General features: G+C 48.8%; 1 protein-coding gene across 1 annotated transcript in view; it reads right to left on the reverse strand.

Moving 5' to 3' along the window:
• The window catches only part of CLSTN3 (calsyntenin 3), a 195,376-nt gene that overhangs the window by 80,945 nt on the left and 95,688 nt on the right, over nt 1-18,743 (reverse strand). Inside the window, exon 5 of the mRNA XM_077467139.1 lies at nt 5,868-6,076. Coding sequence (XP_077323265.1) covers nt 5,868-6,076 — 209 coding nt within the window. The remainder of the gene's footprint in view (nt 1-5,867; nt 6,077-18,743) is intronic.

Raw genomic sequence — 18,743 nt, forward strand, 5'->3', positions numbered from 1 at the left:
GTAGAGTATGACCTATGGGTATTGTAGGCTAGTAATATGGGCAAGAAGGCCCTCCTCAAGACTCTGGGTCTGAAAGCTGGGTGATATGTTGCTCTGAATGGGTGCTGGTGAATGGTGAATGAATGGGCACCCCTTGCCTGTACTGCCATCCTGAAGATACCCAAGATGCAGAATGGTGACATGGAAGCTGGCGCTGAAGAATGGTGGAGATGTGTCACTCAGTGGCAAAGCGGCACGTGTTGGGAAACATCACGTGGTAAAACAATTATGGACTGCTCCATAGGACCTGTTTCTGCACACGTTGAAAACACAACGTGGTAAGACACTTGTGTACTGTTCCATAAGAGATGTCTCTGGAGCGCTCGTTGGAGACAACCACGCGTTACACAAGCTAAGGCCACAGGTACTGGTTCGGAAGCACATGTTGGGGAACCACACACGTTAAGACAGTTATGGACTGTTCAAAAGGAGCCGTGTCTGAAGAAGGGTGGTATGCGCCGTGTTTAGGCGCAAAGCGGCATATGTTGGAATCAGACAGGAATTATTATTATACATCTACACCGCTGTTTGTACAGCCGAACTCAGCCATGTTGATGTTTGCATGACACATGTTTAGAATGTGTAGAGGAATGTGGCAGAATCTGCATATCAAAGGAGTTACCTTCAGCCCAAATGGTGCACACAAGCTTCAAAGAGATTGATGACAAAGACGGCCCAGGGCACATCAGATGGGACTGGCCACAAAGCCAAATATGGCAGAACAGTCAGTAATATTAGGAGGGCTGTCATGTGAACACTGATTGGTCCAAACCAAATGGGACTGGCAGTAGGGTGTGGTATGGCTGAGGTATGTTTGACAAAAAAGGTTGTGACCTGAGCTCTCTCTCTGTCCCTCTGTATTCCATCAGGAGATCCAGTCATGAGGTGTGGCTGCGAAGGTCGGATAAGTATGGCTTAGATTGCACTGTGATTGTATGCTATGTATATTATTGTAACTTTATTGATACTTGATGCACATTTTCCTTATTTCCTTGGGAAATAAATGAGATTTAATTGACCTTAAACGTGTATTGATTTCATAGCCAAGGGTGATAGCATTGTGATAGTAACAATAACATGTGCTTGGCATATTGATTGATAGCTAAACTATAGGGACTAAACAAAGGAATACATAACTGATAATAATAAGAATAGAGTGAATTGATCAGTTACTTCAGGTACTGATGTTGGATGAAAAGACGCAGCTCACAAATTGAAGTTCTAATTCATACCAGAGGTGTTGATGTCAGGGCTCTGTGCAGGACACTCGAGTTCCTCCACACCAAATCCATCAAACTATGTCCTTACGGAACTGGTTTTGTACACGGGGGTAGAGTCATGCTGGAACAGAAAGGGGCCTTCACCAAACTGCTGGGTATTCAATTTTCAGACCTTTGTCATTAATGTAGAGTTGGTCTTTTTACGTGACTATAACATCCTCCACACTTCCACAAAGACTTTCCACAAGATTTTGGAGTGTGTCTGTGAATTTGTCCCCATTAGGCCAAAAGAACATTTGTGAAGTCAATTACTGTGATTAGATGAGAAGACCTGGCTTGCAACTGGAGTTCCAATTCATCCCCAAGACTTTAGTAGAGTTGAGGTCAGGGCTCTGTTGGACAGCCCATTCTAAATCTATGGGCATTAATATGGAGTTGGCCCCCTTTGCCGCAGTGACATCCTCCACTCTTCTGGAAAGACTTTCCACAAGATTTTAGAGTGTGCCTGTGAATTTGTGGCCGATAGGCCAAAAGAACATTTGTGAAATAAGGTACTGAGGTTAGGTTAGAAGACCTTGCTTGCAATTGGAGTTCCAGTAGGGTTGAGGTCAGGGCCGTGCGAAGGCCACTCAGGTTCCTGTCCACCAAACCATGTCTTTAAGGAACTGGCTTTATATACAGGGCCACAGGCATGCTATAACAGAAATGGGCCTTCACCAAACTGTTGGGTTTTCATTGAAAACCCATGGTCCTTATTATGGTGTTGGTCTCTCCATGTGCGTGTGTCTATACCAGCCTCCACACTTCTGGGAAGACTTTCCACAAGATTTTGGAGTGTGTCTGGGAGAATATGTGCCCATTCGGCCAAAAGAACAGTTGTAAAGTCAGGTACTGTTGTTGGATGAGAAGACCTGGCTCGCAATTAGAGTTCCAATTAATCCCAAGGGTGTTCAGTAGAGTTGAGGTCACGGCTGTGTGAAGGCCACTCAGGTTCCTCTCCACCAAACTCATCAAACCATGTCTTTATGGAACTGGCTTTATATACAGGGGCACAGGCATGCTGTAACAGAAATGGGCCTTCACCAAACTGTTGGGCTTTTCATTGCAAACCCATGGTCCTTATTATGGTGTTGGTCTCTCCATGTGCGTATGTCTATACCAGCCTCCACACTTCTGGGAAGACTTTCCACAAGATTTTGGAGTGTGTCTGGGAGAATTTGTGCCCATTCGGCCAAAAGAACAGTTGTAAAGTCAGGTACTGTTGTTGGATGAGAAGACCTGGCTCGCAATTAGAGTTCCAATTAATCCCAAGGGCGTTCAGTAGAGTTGAGGTCAGGGCTGTGTGAAGGCCACTCAGGTTCCTCTGCACCAAACTCATCAAACCATGTCTTTATGGATCTGGCTTTGTACACAGGGCATGGTCATGCTGAAACAGAAATGGGCCTTCACCAAACTCCTATCACAAGGTCTAAAACAGGGATCTCAAACTGGCGGCCCTCCAGCTGTTGCAAAACTACAAGTCCCATGAGGCATTGCAAGGCTGACAGTTACAAGCATGACTCCCACAGGCAAAAGCATGATGGGACTTGTAGTTTTGCAAAATCTGGAGGGCCGCAAGTTTGAGACCCCTGGTCTAAAATGTCTTTGTATGCTGCATCATTAGTAGTACCCTTCACTGGAGACATCTTGGGGTTGATTTACTAAAACTGGAGAGTGCAAAATCTGGTGCAGCTGTGCATGGTAGCCAATCATCTTCTAACTTCAGGTTGTTCAATTAAGCTTTGACAAAAAAAAAAATAGAAGCTGATTGGTTTCTATGCACAGCTGCACCAGATTTTGCACCAGTGGCGACCCGTCTATTAGGGGCGCATGGGCGCAGCCCCCCCCTATCCATGCGTCCGCCCCCCTGATCCACATACAGGATCCCGCACCATGGATTCCAATGTGGGGGGGGGAGGGTGCAGGGGTGGACTGACCATTGGGCCACTCGGGCATTGCCCGAGGGCCCCATGCCACTAGGGGGCCCCATCAGGGTTGCCAGCCTCAGTAAAACCAGGGAGAGTATGTAAAAATTTGTGTTTTTTTTTTTTTACATCTGTCTCTGAAATGTCCCTTACCGACATCCTTTTGGTCTAAAAATCCAGAGATTATAGCTGCCCCGCCTCTCCAGTACCTTCTCAGCCAATTGAAACATGTCTGTGTATACTGTGTGATTGTATACTGTGTCTGTGTGTGTTTGTGTATACTGTGTGGCCCCATAATCTCTGATTGCCTGGGGGCCCCATAATCTCCTATTGCCCGGGGGCCCCATGAGTTGTCAGTCCGCCCCTGGGGGGGGTGTTTTTTTTTTAAGCACGTGATTAGAGCCAGAAGCTCTAATTAGCTTCAAAATAGAGAGGATTCGGGGAGCAGAGCCCATCCAGTTGTGTGACAATAGCGAATGAATATTTGCTATTGCCACACTAATCCTCCTCCCAGCCAATAAGGAAGTGGATCTTGAGACCCGTCACTCGATGAAAGAACAGGTGACCCTATTGGATGCGTATGAGGAGGGAGGGGACGCATGGCGGAAGCTGCCATGATGCAGAAGGAGGAGGAGAGGACACAGGAGCCGCTGCCAGACACCTAGATGGGGTAAGTGCTGGGCTGGATTTACACTTGTAGGACTCCAAAGTCATGGGACTTTGGAGTAGGGTTGCCACCTCATCCCTTTAAATCCGAACACATATGAATTACACGGGTTCTGTGGCTGATTAAGGTGGTAATTAAACTCACTTGGTGTCTTATCTGCATTAAATTAGCCTCAGAACCCGTGTAATTCATATGTGTTTGGGTTTAAAGGGATGAGGTGGCAACTCTACTTTGGAGTGCAACTTTGGACAGGCGCAACTTGGATATAGCTTGTTGTCCCTACGCAAAGTCGGACCTACTGTTGCATTTAAAGCATTCAGGTACGACTTTCATGCAACTTTTGAGGGTTAACATTGAAGTCTATGGCTCTCAAGCTGCATGGAAGTCTGACCAAAGTAGTGCATGAACTACTGTGAAGTTGCTGCGACTTTAAGTCGAACATACATGAATGTTTTTTTATTGGAAAACATGGGGTACGACCAAGTCGTATAAGAGAGAACGGGGTCTAAATCAACCCCTACGTCTTTATGGAGCTATCTTGTCTTGCCGGATCAGAAAAAGGCCTTCTCCAAACTGTTACCACGAGGTTGGAAGTCCGCGATTGTTTAAAATGTCATTGTGTAGCACAGGGGTGCCCAACCAGTGGCCCGGGGGCCACATGTGGCCCACGGAGCCCTCTGATGTGGCCCTCGACCTCCTGCTCTAAGATGGCAGGTTGGCAAGCCAAGATCATGGGTTGCCAGCCAGCCATCCCAGAGCAGCAGTTTTGTGAATGAAGCCACTGGTAGTGGAAGCAAGTGGCTGCGGGGCAGAGCCACATAAGCCAATGCTTCCTGTATAGTGCCCGCTCCTATCACAGGCGGAGTGATACCAAGTGCACTCCGCCTGGGACAGCAACAGCCAGCGATACCAGAATGGAAGGCGGTTATTAAAGGTAAGTTTACTACTAAATTCATAGTATATATGGATATATCTGTTTTGCAGTGGTTGCTGGGCTGCTTTCAAACTGATCCGCCGGTGCAGCGCAGCTGCGGGTTTCCTGCATTGAACCATAGACTTCTGTTATTACCTGCAGGTTTGTTGCACCTTCAGTTAGTGCGCCACACCTGCAGAATATAATAGAAGTTTATGGCAAAGTGCAGCAAACCCGCAGAAAATCCACAGGTTCACTGCGCTGCACCTGCGGTTTAGGCAAATCGAAGTGCATTGGATATGGATATATCTGTTTTGCAGTGGTTGCTGGGCTGCTTTCAAACTGATCCGCAGGTGCAGCGCAGCTGCGGGTTACCTGCATTGAACCATAGACTTCTGTTATGACCTGCAGGTTTGTTGCACCTTCAGTTAGTGCGCCACACCTGCAGAATATAATAGAAGTTTATGGCAAAGTGCAGCAAACCCGCAGAAAATCCACAGGTTCATTGAGCTGCACCTGCACTTTGGGCAAATCGCAGCACATCAGTGTGAAAGCAGCCTTAGGCCCATTTCACATGATTGGTCCGACCCAATCGGACTTACTATTCACCTCTACAGAGCAGCAGATGTAAATGGACTTGTGTCTGTTTACATCCGCCTACCTAAAAAAAAAAAAAAAAAAAAAAAAAAACAGAAAGGGGTCTGCCCCTTCTATCTGGGCGAATCGGATTGGATCAGAGGGCCCATAGAGTAGAGTGGGCTGTGTCTGTGGACACGGACCTGTCATCCTCCCGCTCCGTTCATTGTGGCCCGCGACCAGTTACCAATTCAGTTAAGTGGCCCTCGCTCTTCAAAAGGTTGGGCACCCCTGGTGTAGCACATTGTTAACTGGAAACACCCCCAACCCATTAACTTGGAGGGTTGTCCAGTTACGTTTGACCACATAGTGTAACGACTGTTGCTAGAAGAAAAAAAATTAAGTGAATATGAATTTTAAAAGAAAAAAACGATCAGATTTAAAGCCTGTACAACATGATAAGACGACATATCTCTGGCACGACTTACCGTCATTGTCGATGGTGAAGGGCACGTTGGGGGTGAGGATCTGGTAGAAGCAGACCTGGCTGTATTGAGGGGAGCAGTCCTGGTCCCACGCCTGCACACGCAACACGCGCTCGTACATACGCCCCTCGGTGACTGAGGCCCGGAACACCCGTTCTCCGAAGACCGGGGCAAACTCGTTGACGTCATTCACGCGGACGTGTACCGTCGCTCTATAACAGACATGAAAGGCGAGAGTGTGAGATCAAAGGGGTAAAAATATCCATGGCAGGTTCATCGAATTCATAGTCAGAAACGTGTGAAACAAGATCCACCGAATGTGAATGACGAGACATAAAGGGGGTTTCATACTTTCCCGGTGAATATGAGAAAAGCAAGAATATTTTTTTTTATTTTATAAAAGCAACATTCTTGTAGGTTGATATAAAGGTCAGCCCTTGAAATATCATTTCTTGTTACTGTGATTGGCGCACTGCTATTCCCAGAAGTCTCCACTAAGTCAGATTTTAGGCACCCCCTGCAATTGGAATTTCAGTTTTGGTGAGAGATTCCCCAAGGGTTAAATACGTCTAAAGGGATGCTAAAAATGCGGCTCAATAGAACACAGAAAGTTCACCAAGTCATTATATTAAACCAGTTCTTCCTATTCAGTGTCCGCAATCAGCAGCATATACACTTACCGGACGCTTTTATTAGGCCCATCTTGCTAATATCGGGTTGGACCCCCTTTATTAGGTACTCCTTGCTAGTAGCGGGTTGGACCCCCTTTATTAGGTTCTCCTTGCTAGTAGCGGGTTGGACCCCCTTTATTAGGTTCTCCTTGCTAGTAATGGGTTGGACCCCCTTTATTAGGTTCTCCTTGCTAGTAGCGGGTTGGACCCCCTTTATTAGGTCCTCCTTGCTAGTAGCGGGTTGGACCCCCTTTATTAGGTTCTCCTTGCTAGTAGCGGGTTGGACCCCCTTTATTAGGTTCTCCTTGCTAGTAGGGGGTTGGACCCCCATTATTAGGTCCTCCTTGCTAGTAGCGGGTTGGACCCCCTTTATTAGGTTCTCCTTGCTAGTAGCGGGTTGGACCCCCTTTATTAGGTTCTCCTTGCTAGTAGCGGGTTGGACCCCCTTTATTAGGTTCTCCTTGCTAGTAGCGGGTTGGACCCCCATTATTAGGTCCTCCTTGCTAGTAGCGGGTTGGACCCCCTTTATTAGGTTCTCCTTGCTAGTAGCGGTTCGGACCCCCATTATTAGGTCCTCCTTGCTAGTAGCGGGTTGGACCCCCTTTATTAGGTTCTCCTTGCTAGTAGCGGGTTGGACCCCCTTTATTAGGTTCTCCTTGCTAGTAGCGGGTTGGACCCCCTTTATTAGGTTCTCCTTGCTAGTAGCGGTTCGGACCCCCATTATTAGGTCCTCCTTGCTAGTAACGGGTTGGACCCCCATTATTAGGTCCTCCTTGCTAGTAACGGGTTGGACCCCCATTATTAGATCCTCCTTGCTAGTAGCGGGTTGGACCCCCTTTATTAGGTTCTCCTTGCTAGTAGCGGGTTGGACCCCCTTTATTAGGTTCTCCTTGCTAGTAGCGGGTTGGACCCCCTTTATTAGGTTCTCCTTGCTAGTAGCAGGTTGGACCCCTTTTATTAGGTTCTCCTTGCTAGTAGCGGGTTGGACCCCCATTATTAGGTCCTCCTTGCTAGTAGCGGTTCAGACCCCCATTATTAGGTCCTCCTTGCTAGTAGCGGGTTGGACCCCCTTTATTAGGTCCTCCTTGCTAGTAGCGGGTTGGACCCCCTTTATTAGGTTCTCCTTGCTAGTAGCGGGTTGGACCCCCATTATTAGGTCCTCCTTGCTAGTAGCGGTTCAGACCCCCATTATTAGGTCCTCCTTGCTAGTAGCGGGTTGGACCCCCATTATTAGGTCCTCCTTGCTAGTAACGGGTTGGACCCCCATTATTAGGTCCTCCTTGCTAGTAACGGGTTGGACCCCCATTATTAGATCCTCCTTGCTAGTAGCGGGTTGGACCCCCTTTATTAGGTTCTCCTTGCTAGTAGCGGGTTGGACCCCCTTTATTAGGTTCTCCTTGCTAGTAGCGGGTTGGACCCCCTTTATTAGGTTCTCCTTGCTAGTAGCAGGTTGGACCCCCTTTATTAGGTCCCCCTTGCTAGTAGCGGGTTGGACCCCCATTATTAGGTCCTCCTTGCTAGTAGCAGGTTGGACCCCTTTTATTAGGTTCTCCTTGCTAGTAGCGGGTTGGACCCCCATTATTAGGTCCTCCTTGCTAGTAGCAGGTTGGACCCCCTTTATTAGGTTCTCCTTGCTAGTAGCGGGTTGGACCCCCATTATTAGGTCCTCCTTGCTAGTAGCGGGTTGGACCCCCTTTTGCCTTTATTCTTGGTGGCATAGATACAACAAGGTGTTGGAAACGTTCCTCCGAGATTTTGCTCCATAGTGACAGCATAACATCACACAGTTGCTGCAGATTTGTCGGCTGCACATCCATGATGCCGAATCTCCCGTTCCACCACATCCCTTTATAACCGAACACATAATAATTACACAGATTCTGTGGCTGATTAGGGTGGTAAGTGAACTCAGGTGGTGCCTTATCTGCATTAAATTAGACCCAGAACCAGTGTAATTCATATGTGTTCAGGTTTTTGAAGGAATAAGGTGGCAACCCCAGTCACCACATCCCAGAGGTCCTCTATTGGATGAGATGTGGAGGTCATTGGAGGACAGGGACCTCATTGTCCAGTGGTGAGATGATTGGAGCTTTGTGACATGGAGCATTATCCTGCTGGAAGGAGCCATCAGAAGATGGGGACACTGTAGTCATAAAGGGATGGAGATGATCAGCAACAATACTCAGGTAGGTCGTGGTGTTTAAACCATGCTCAATTGGTACTAAGGGGCCCAAAGTGTGCCAAGAAAATATCCTCCACACCATTACACCCCCACCACCAGCCTGAACCGGTGATATCCCATCCCCCACACCATTACACCCCCATCACCAGTCTGAACCGATGATACCCCATCCCCCACACCATTACATCCCCACCACCAGCCTGAACCGGTGATACCCCATCCCCCACACCATTACACCCCCACCACCAGCCTGAACCAGTGATATCCCATCCCCCACACCATTACACCCCCACCACCAGCCTGAACCGGTGATATCCCATCCCCCTCACCATTACACCCCCACCACCAGCCTGAACCGATGATACCCCATCCCCCTCACCATTACACCCCCACCACCAGCCTGAACCGATGATACCCCATCCCCCTCACCATTACATCCCCACCACCAGCCTGAACCGGTGATACCCCATCCCCCACACCATTACACCCCCACCACCAGCCTGAACCGGTGATATCCCATCCCCCACACCATTACACCCCCACCACCAGCCTGAACCGGTGATATCCCATCCCCCACACCATTACACCCCCACCACCAGCCTGAACCAGTGATATCCCATCCCCCACACCATTACACCCCCATCACCAGCCTGAACCAGTGATACCCCATCCCCCACACCATTACACCCCCCACCACCAGCCTGAACCGGTGATACCCCATCCCCCTCACCATTACATCCCCACCACCAGCCTGAACCGGTGATACCCCATCCCCCACACCATTACACCCCCACCACCAGCCTGAACCGGTGATATCCCATCCCCCTCACCATTACACCCCCCACCACCAGCCTGAACCGGTGATATCCCATCCCCCACACCATGACACCCCCATCACCAGCCTGAACCAGTGATACCCCATCCCCCACACCATTACACCCCCCACCACCAGCCTGAACCGGTGATATCCCATCCCCCACACCATTACACCCCCATCACCAGCCTGAACCGGTGATACCCCATCCCCCACACCATTACACCCCCACCACCAGCCTGAACCGGTGATACCCCATCCCCCACACCATTACACCCCCACCACCAGCCTGAACAGGTGATACCCCATCCCCCACACCATTACACCCCCACCACCAGCCTAAACCGATGATACCCCATCCCCCACACCATTACACCCCCACCACCAGCCTAAACCGATGATACCCCATCCCCCTCACCATTACATCCCCACCACCAGCCTGAACCGGTGATACCCCATCCCCCACACCATTACACCCCCACCACCAGCCTGAACCAGTGATATCCCATCCCCCTCACCATTACACCCCCCACCACCAGCCTGAACTGGTGATATCCCATCCCCCACACCATTACACCCCCACCACCAGCCTGAACCGGTGATATCCCACCCCCCACACCATTACACCCCCACCACCAGCCTGAACCGGTGATACCCCATCCCCCACACCATTACACCCCCCACCACCAGCCTGAACCGGTGATACCCCATCCCCCACACCATTACACCCCCACCACCAGCCTGAACCGGTGATACCCCATCCCCCACACCATTACACCCCCACCACCAGCCTGAACCTGTGATACCCCATCCCCCACACCATTACACCCCCACCACCAGCCTGAACCGGTGATATCCCACCCCCCACACCATTACACCCCCACCACCAGCCTGAACCGGTGATACCCCATCCCCCACACCATTACACCCCCCACCACCAGCCTGAACCGGTGATATCCCATCCCCCACACCATTACACCCCCATCACCAGCCTGAACCGGTGATACCCCATCCCCCACACCATTATACCCCCACCACCAGCCTGAACTGGTGATATCCCATCCCCCACACCATTACACCCCCACCACCAGCCTGAACCGGTGATACCCCATCCCCCACACCATTACATGAAGCTAAAGTGTAATAGCAGAGGAGGGACTGAATACCCTACCAGGAGCCAGCATCAGGTGGAGACTGATTACTGGAATCTGCTGGGAGACACCTGCTGGTGGACATTGGAACTACAACCTCACACTATGGCAAGCACAGTACTACCAGCAGGTGATCCACAATCAGTCTGCAGAGGACACAATAAAAAAATCAAAAGGTATTTCTTCAAAGAAACAAATAGAAGGAATCTGCTACAAAGTTTGTCAAAATCCCTGCAATGTACACAGATCGTCCAGAGGGGAAGGGGGGTTTTTTTCAGCAAAAGTGGAGATACTCTTTAAAGTGGTTGTAAAGGCTGAAGGTTTTTTCTACATTCTATGCATGAAGGTAAAAAAAAACTTTCTGTGTGTAGCAGCCTCCTTAATACCTACCTGAGCTCCCTCTCGATCCAACGATGTGCACAACAGCATCGGCTCTCCGGAGACTCTCACTACTCAGTGGCTAAGACAGCAGAGGAAGCCACTGGCTCCCACTGCTGTCAATCACAGCAAGTGAAGAGAGAGAGGGGGGTGGGGCCGAACTGCCGCTCTGTGTCTGACTTGACATGCAAGGGCAGCAGCTCGGGAGCGAGCCTGCTTGGGGTGCCCAGGCAGGAAGTGGCTGCAAAAGGGCTGTGGAAGACCGGCACTGAGATGTAATAAAGGTGCAAAACAAGCATTCTTCTTAAGAAATAGCAATGGTTTAAAGCTGAACCCGGCACGCCCTTCTGAACAGCCACAGGGGCAGTGGAGGCCCGTCCATAGGGGGCGCCCGGGCGTCGCCCCTACCTCCATGTAGTAAAAATAATACAAAAAAAAGTAAAAAAATAAAATAAAATTCTTTTTTTTAAATTTCCCTCGCTATGTGCACTGTATCCTGGCGCCGGGCGCAGTGCAATATAGGAAGCGCCACGTCTATGCAATCACAAGATTGCAGACGAGGCGCTTCATTTGGCCAAAAAAAGAGCGCTCTGTGGCGCAGCCGATCAGGCCACAGCTTCCGGCGCGATCGACTGGCCAAACCAGTGCATAGACTTGCACTTTGAGTGAGCGGTGGGCGGTGCTTCCGACGGCACCCAAGGAAGTGACGTTGGCACGGCACTTCTCTCTTCTGCCCGCCTGAGAGGATCAGGTAAGGGGCTGCCACACGGCAGCTAAGAAATTCTTGATTATTCATTCAGCGCCGCCGCCGGTACCCCCTCCACATCCACAGGGTTACTATGGTGGTCGCACTCGGCAGCATACCCCAACCCCCCTGCTAAACAAGATTTAAAGAAAAGGTGTTATCGGTGGCCGGCAGCATACACCCCCCCAAAGAAGCTTTAAAAAAAAGGTTATTAATAATAACCCTTTTTTTTTAAATCTTGTCGGGGGGGGGGGGTATGCTGCCGACCCCTGATAATAACCATTATTTTTAAAATCTTGTTTAGCGGGAGTGGCAGGGGTTACTGCTGCCGACCACCTATATTAACCCTTTTTTTAAATCTTGTTTGGGGGGGCAGGTATGGGGGTTAATGATGCTGACCACCGATAACCCTTTTTTTTTTATATTGTTGGGGGGGTATGCTGCTGAACACCAATAATAAGTTATCGGTGTTTGGCAGCATACCCCCCCAAACGCGATTTACAGGTTGTAGATATGTGCGATTTGCAGGTTGTAGATATGTGCGATTTGCAAGTTGTAGATATGTGCGATTTACAGATTGTAGATATATGCAATTTACAGGTTGTAGATATATGCAATTTACAGAATACAATTTACAGAATGCAGATATGTGCTATTTACAGGTTGTAGATATATGCAATTTACAGAATGTGATTTACAGAATGCAGATATGTGCGATTTACAGGTTGTAGATATGTGCGATTTACAGGTTGTAGATATGTGCGATTTGCAGGTTGTAGATATGTGCGATTTGCATGTTTCAGATATGTGCGATTTACAGAATGCAGATATGTGCGATTTACAGGTTGCAGAATGCAGTTATGTGCGATTTACAGAATGCAAATATGTGCGATTTACAGGTTGCAGAAAAGGTGCCTGATGTGGTTATACACAAGATAGGCATTATTCATCTGCTTTAGTAGAGCCCAGTGTATAATGTGCAGCCTGGTATATGATGCTAATTCGATAAGGGGTGTGGCTTGTGAGAAGTTGGAGGGGCCAAATCAGAGGGGGCGCAAAACCCCTTGCGCCCCCCCCATCCTAAAACTTCACCAGCCGCCACTGCACAGGGGATATAAACCCACTTTGTGTGCTCCAAATGCCTTTACAAACCCAGAAATCACCTTGTTAAAGTAGCCGTGATCTGATCACTGTGCTCTACATACCTGTGCAGAGAGCAGAGCTGTGGGAGGGGCCCAGCCGGGTCCATCCACTACAGAAAAATACAGGAAGGGGCAGAGACTAGACCTGTCCCCATGGACAAGGAGAGAGAACAGCAGTGGGCGGTCTTTATTACAGGAAGTTTTACACTGGGTGACTGCACAGATCTGGAAGAAATACATGAAGATCAACGGAATCTTCATGTATTAGAATCCACATGTCTCTTGTACTTAGTAAATATTTGTTTATCCTGGAGTTCAGCTATACAGCACGTTACCAAGTGAAATGGCAAGTTAAAAGATCAAATGGTCTGTCATCTATAGCCAAATGTTCTTTCAACATGGTCACCATGGAGGCGGCCTACAAGGTTCTCCTCCGCTGGTGTTGGGTCCCGGCCTACATAGCTCATGTAGTGATAGATGCTTCAGGGGCCGTGGCCAACATGAGGACAAGATCCATATTTGGTGGTCTTGCCTCCCATTTGGTGGGCTTTTGGTCCAGGGTCTACGACCTTCTCTCAACACTTTTTTATGAACTCTTCGAGAAGGACGCCTGGCATGCACTTCTCTGTTGCCCTCTTCCAGGCCTCTTCTCTTACCAGCAGAAGCTGGCCACCTACCTTATCATTGCAGCAAAACGTACCATTGCCAGGGCTTAGAGGAAGCCCTCGGTTGGGTTTGCAGAGGTGAAGAGCATTCTGACTACCCTCGTGCTTCATGAGAAAATGACCAGTATACTTCATGACTCTCACGCTAAGTTCCCCAAAGTATGGAACCCATGGTGGTCTTTAGGGATGAGCCGAACACCCCCCGGTTCGGTTCGCACCAGAACTTGCGAACGACCCCCGCGTTCGGTACGAACGTTAGAACCCCATTGAAGTCTATGGGACTCGAACGTTCGAATTGGAAAGTGCTCATTTTAACGGCTAATATGCAAGATAGTGTCCTAAAAAGGGTTTGGCGACCTGCCTCCTGCCTCAGGGGACATGGGTCACTGCAAAAAAAAGTTTTAAAAACTACCGTTTTGGCGGGAGCACTGATTTTAATGACGATTAAAGTGAAAAAAAAAAAGTGAAATATTCCTTTAAATATGGTGCCTGCGGGGTGTCTGTAGTATGCCTGTGAAGTGCCACGTGTTTCCCATGTTTAGAACAGTCCCTGCACAAAATGACATTAAACGGAAATAACACCATTTAAAACTGCTTGCGGTTTTAATGTTATATCTGGTTCCTGCAATATGGATGAAAATCATTGAGAAAAATGGCATGGGTAGCCCTCCCTGCCCATTACCAGCCTATTTGGGTCTTGTACGCATATTAAGGGGAACCCCGTACCCATATTAAAAAAAGGAAATGCGTGTGGCCCCCAGGCCCTATATACTCAGAACAGCAGTATACAGGCGGTGCAAACAAGACAGGGACTGTGTAGGTTTGTTGTGTTAAGTTGAATCTGTTTGTCATTTTCAACCGGTACATTTTTAAAGTGTAGCTCCAGTCAAAAAAACTATCTTTAAGCTTTTTGGAAAACATAGGGAAGGGTTATCACCCCTGTATAATTTGTTTTGTCGTCCATCTTTTTTCATCTCACTTGCTGCTGTCTCCTTGCGTTTGCAAGTAGGAGATGTTTGTAAGTAGTGATGGCCGAACGGTTCGCCCGGCGGTCGTTTCGCGGCGAATTTCCGACATTCGCGGTCCGCACGTTCGAACGCCTTTTTCCGTCGTTCGCCGCGGCGGACTTACGTGTTTAATGTATACAAGAACTTTAACCTTTGGTGACACGTTTATCATGTGATACAGGACAGCCAATTGAGACATGACAGCACATGGACACTTGTACATTCCCCCTAACCTATAAATACACCCGATCCGGTGGCCATTTTACATTCTTTCTTCTGTTACGATAGGGACAGGTTCCTGTGTGGAGTAGGGAGAGATAAACCACTAGCTATTTGGTACACAAAAGTTCTTTTCAGGACTGGTATAGGTGTTAGGTGTTGATAGGTTTGCTGTGCTGCTGATTCTTGCAGCAGCCTGAGTGTCTTTTGTTAGTTTAGAGAAAGGGAAAGGACGGTGTATGCTACAGGGACAGCCAGATTAGTCTTTCATCATCATCATCATCATCATCATCATTAGCTGTTACTATCAAGGTCCACAAAAGAGCTGTTCCAGTAACCACTAATCGTTCTCTTTTTTTGCCAATTTGTATAGGGACAGGAAGGAAGCAGTGTTGTCAGGCAGTGAGGGTAATTTTAAAGACTTGCTGTTATTATTAGTTCCACAAAGGTTCTTTTCAGGACTGGTATCAGTGGTACAGTAATAGGCTTGTACATGTATAATATTCTTTCTTCCAAATATAGAAAGGATATTATACTTGACTGCTGCCCTTCTGCTGCAGTCTGCTAAACATTCACAACTCACTTGTTCCACAAAAGTTCTTATAAGGACTGGTAACTTGGTATAGGGTGCTACGGTACATAGGCTTGAGTGCGGTACAGTCTGCTGTTCTGTAAGGACCGCTATCGGTCCACAATAGATAGGGTTGACGTGCACCACTGCTGACCGCTGCCCTATACTGCAGCAGTCCTTCAGCGGTATAGGGACTGACGTACAGTCTGCTAAACACTAATACACAACCTGCTTGGTCCACAAAAGTTCTTATAAGGACTGGTAACTTGGTATAGGGTGCTACGGTACATAGGCTTGAGTGCGGTACAGTCTGCTGTTCTGTAAGGACCGCTATCGGTCCACAATAGATAGGGTTGACGTGCACCACTGCTGACCGCTGCCCTATACTGCAGCAGTCCTTCAGCGGTATAGGGACTGACGTACAGTCTGCTAATCACTAACACACAACCTGCTTGTTCCACAAAAGTTCTTATAAGGACTGGTAACTTGGTATAGGGTGCTACGGTACATAGGCTTGAGTGCGGTACAGTCTGCTGTTCTGTAAGGACCGCTATCGGTCCACAATAGATAGGGTTGACGTGCACCACTGCTGACCGCTGCCCTATACTGCAGCAGTCCTTCAGCGGTATAGGGACTGACGTACAGTCTGCTAAACACTAATACACAACCTGCTTGGTCCACAAAAGTTCTTATAAGGACTGGTAACTTGGTATAGGGTGCTACGGTACATAGGCTTGAGTGCGGTACAGTCTGCTGTTCTGTAAGGACCGCTATTGGTCCACAATAGATAGGGTTGACGTGCACCACTGCTGACCGCTGCCCTATACTGCAGCAGTCCTTCAGCGGTATAGGGACTGACATACAGTCTGCTAAACACTAATACACAACCTGCTTGGTCCACAAAAGTTCTTATAAGGACTGGTAACTTGGTATAGGGTGCTACGGTACATAGGCTTGAGTGCGGTACAGTCTGCTGTTCTGTAAGGACCGCTATCGGTCCACAATAGATAGGGTTGACGTGCACCACTGCTGACCGCTGCCCTATACTGCAGCAGTCCTTCAGCGGTATAGGGACTGACGTACAGTCTGCTAATCACTAACACACAACCTGCTTGTTCCACAAAAGTTCTTATAAGGACTGGTAACTTGGTATAGGGTGCTACGGTACATAGGCTTGAGTGCGGTACAGTCTGCTGTTCTGTAAGGACCGCTATCGGTCCACAATAGATAGGGTTGACGTGCACCACTGCTGACCGCTGCCCTATACTGCAGCAGTCCTTCAGCGGTATAGGGACTGACGTACAGTCTGCTAAACACTAATACACAACCTGCTTGGTCCACAAAAGTTCTTATAAGGACTGGTAACTTGGTATAGGGTGCTACGGTACATAGGCTTGAGTGCGGTACAGTCTGCTGTTCTGTAAGGACCGCTATCGGTCCACAATAGATAGGGTTGACGTGCACCACTGCTGACCGCTGCCCTATACTGCAGCAGTCCTTCAGCGGTATAGGGACTGACGTACAGTCTGCTAAACACTAATACACAACCTGCTTGGTCCACAAAAGTTCTTATAAGGACTGGTAACTTGGTATAGGGTGCTACGGTACATAGGCTTGAGTGCGGTACAGTCTGCTGTTCTGTAAGGACCGCTATCGGTCCACAATAGATAGGGTTGACGTGCACCACTGCTGACCGCTGCCCTATACTGCAGCAGTCCTTCAGCGGTATAGGGACTGACATACAGTCTGCTAAACACTAATACACAACCTGCTTGGTCCACAAAAGTTCTTATAAGGACTGGTAACTTGGTATAGGGTGCTACGGTACATAGGCTTGAGTGCGGTACAGTCTGCTGTTCTGTAAGGACCGCTATCGGTCCACAATAGATAGGGTTGACGTGCACCACTGCTGACCGCTCACCTATACTGCAGCAGTCCTTCAGCGGTATAGGGACTGACGTACAGTCTGCTAATCACTAATACACAACCTGCTTGGTCCACAAAAGTTCTTATAAGGACTGGTAACTTGGTATAGGGTGCTACGGTACATAGGCTTGAGTGCGGTACAGTCTGCTGTTCTGTAAGGACCGCTATCGGTCCACAATAGATAGGGTTGACGTGCACCACTGCTGACCGCTGCCCTATACTGCAGCAGTCCTTCAGCGGTATAGGGACTGACGTACAGTCTGCTAATCACTAACACACAACCTGCTTGGTCCACAAAAGTTCTTATAAGGACTGGTAACTTGGTATAGGGTGCTACGGTACATAGGCTTGAGTGCGGTACAGTCTGCTGTTCTGTAAGGACCGCTATCGGTCCACAATAGATAGGGTTGACGTGCACCACTGCTGACCGCTGCCCTATACTGCAGCAGTCCTTCAGCGGTATAGGGACTGACATACAGTCTGCTAAACACTAATACACAACCTGCTTGGTCCACAAAAGTTCTTATAAGGACTGGTAACTTGGTATAGGGTGCTACGGTACATAGGCTTGAGTGCGGTACAGTCTGCTGTTCTGTAAGGACCGCTATCGGTCCACAATAGATAGGGTTGACGTGCACCACTGCTGACCGCTCACCTATACTGCAGCAGTCCTTCAGCGGTATAGGGACTGACGTACAGTCTGCTAATCACTAATACACAACCTGCTTGGTCCACAAAAGTTCTTATAAGGACTGGTAACTTGGTATAGGGTGCTACGGTACATAGGCTTGAGTGCGGTACAGTCTGCTGTTCTGTAAGGACCGCTATCGGTCCACAATAGATAGGGTTGACGTGCACCACTGCTGACCGCTGCCCTATACTGCAGCAGTCCTTCATCGGTATAGGGACTAAGAGTTTTGTCACAGGGTCATTTAAAAAATGACAGGCAGCGGAAGAGGCAGGCCCTTCCGCAGGGGTGGTAGGGGTAGGGCAGGAGCAACAGGCTTGAGCCAAAGTGGGAAGTTGCAGAAGGTGCGTTCAATTACTTTAAAGGATGCACCAGACTTGGTTGAGTGGCTCGCTCAGCCTTACTCTTCTGCACCCTCCTCATCCTCTCGATCTGCACCCTCTTCTTCACTCTCTGCTATGTGCACCCCCAAAGACACTACCACCAACAACACGACCACCACCACCACCACCACATACCTTCCGCTTGAGTCACTGGAATTATTTTCCGATCCATATCAAGAGGACATTTCTGATGCGCAGCCACTCTTGGTATTGGATCAGGAAGAGGAGGTAGCAACAAGCGCTACTCAGCAGTCTGACGCCAGTACCCAGATCAGCCCAAGGAGGAGGTTGGTCCCCGGTGTTGCTGCCTACTCCGAGATCTCTACTTATAGCGGTG

Source organism: Lithobates pipiens, unplaced genomic scaffold (genome assembly GCF_037356315.1).
Source record: "Lithobates pipiens isolate NorthernLeopardFrog02 unplaced genomic scaffold, aLitPip1_a1.2 Scaffold_47, whole genome shotgun sequence".
Lineage (NCBI taxonomy): Eukaryota > Metazoa > Chordata > Amphibia > Anura > Ranidae > Lithobates > Lithobates pipiens.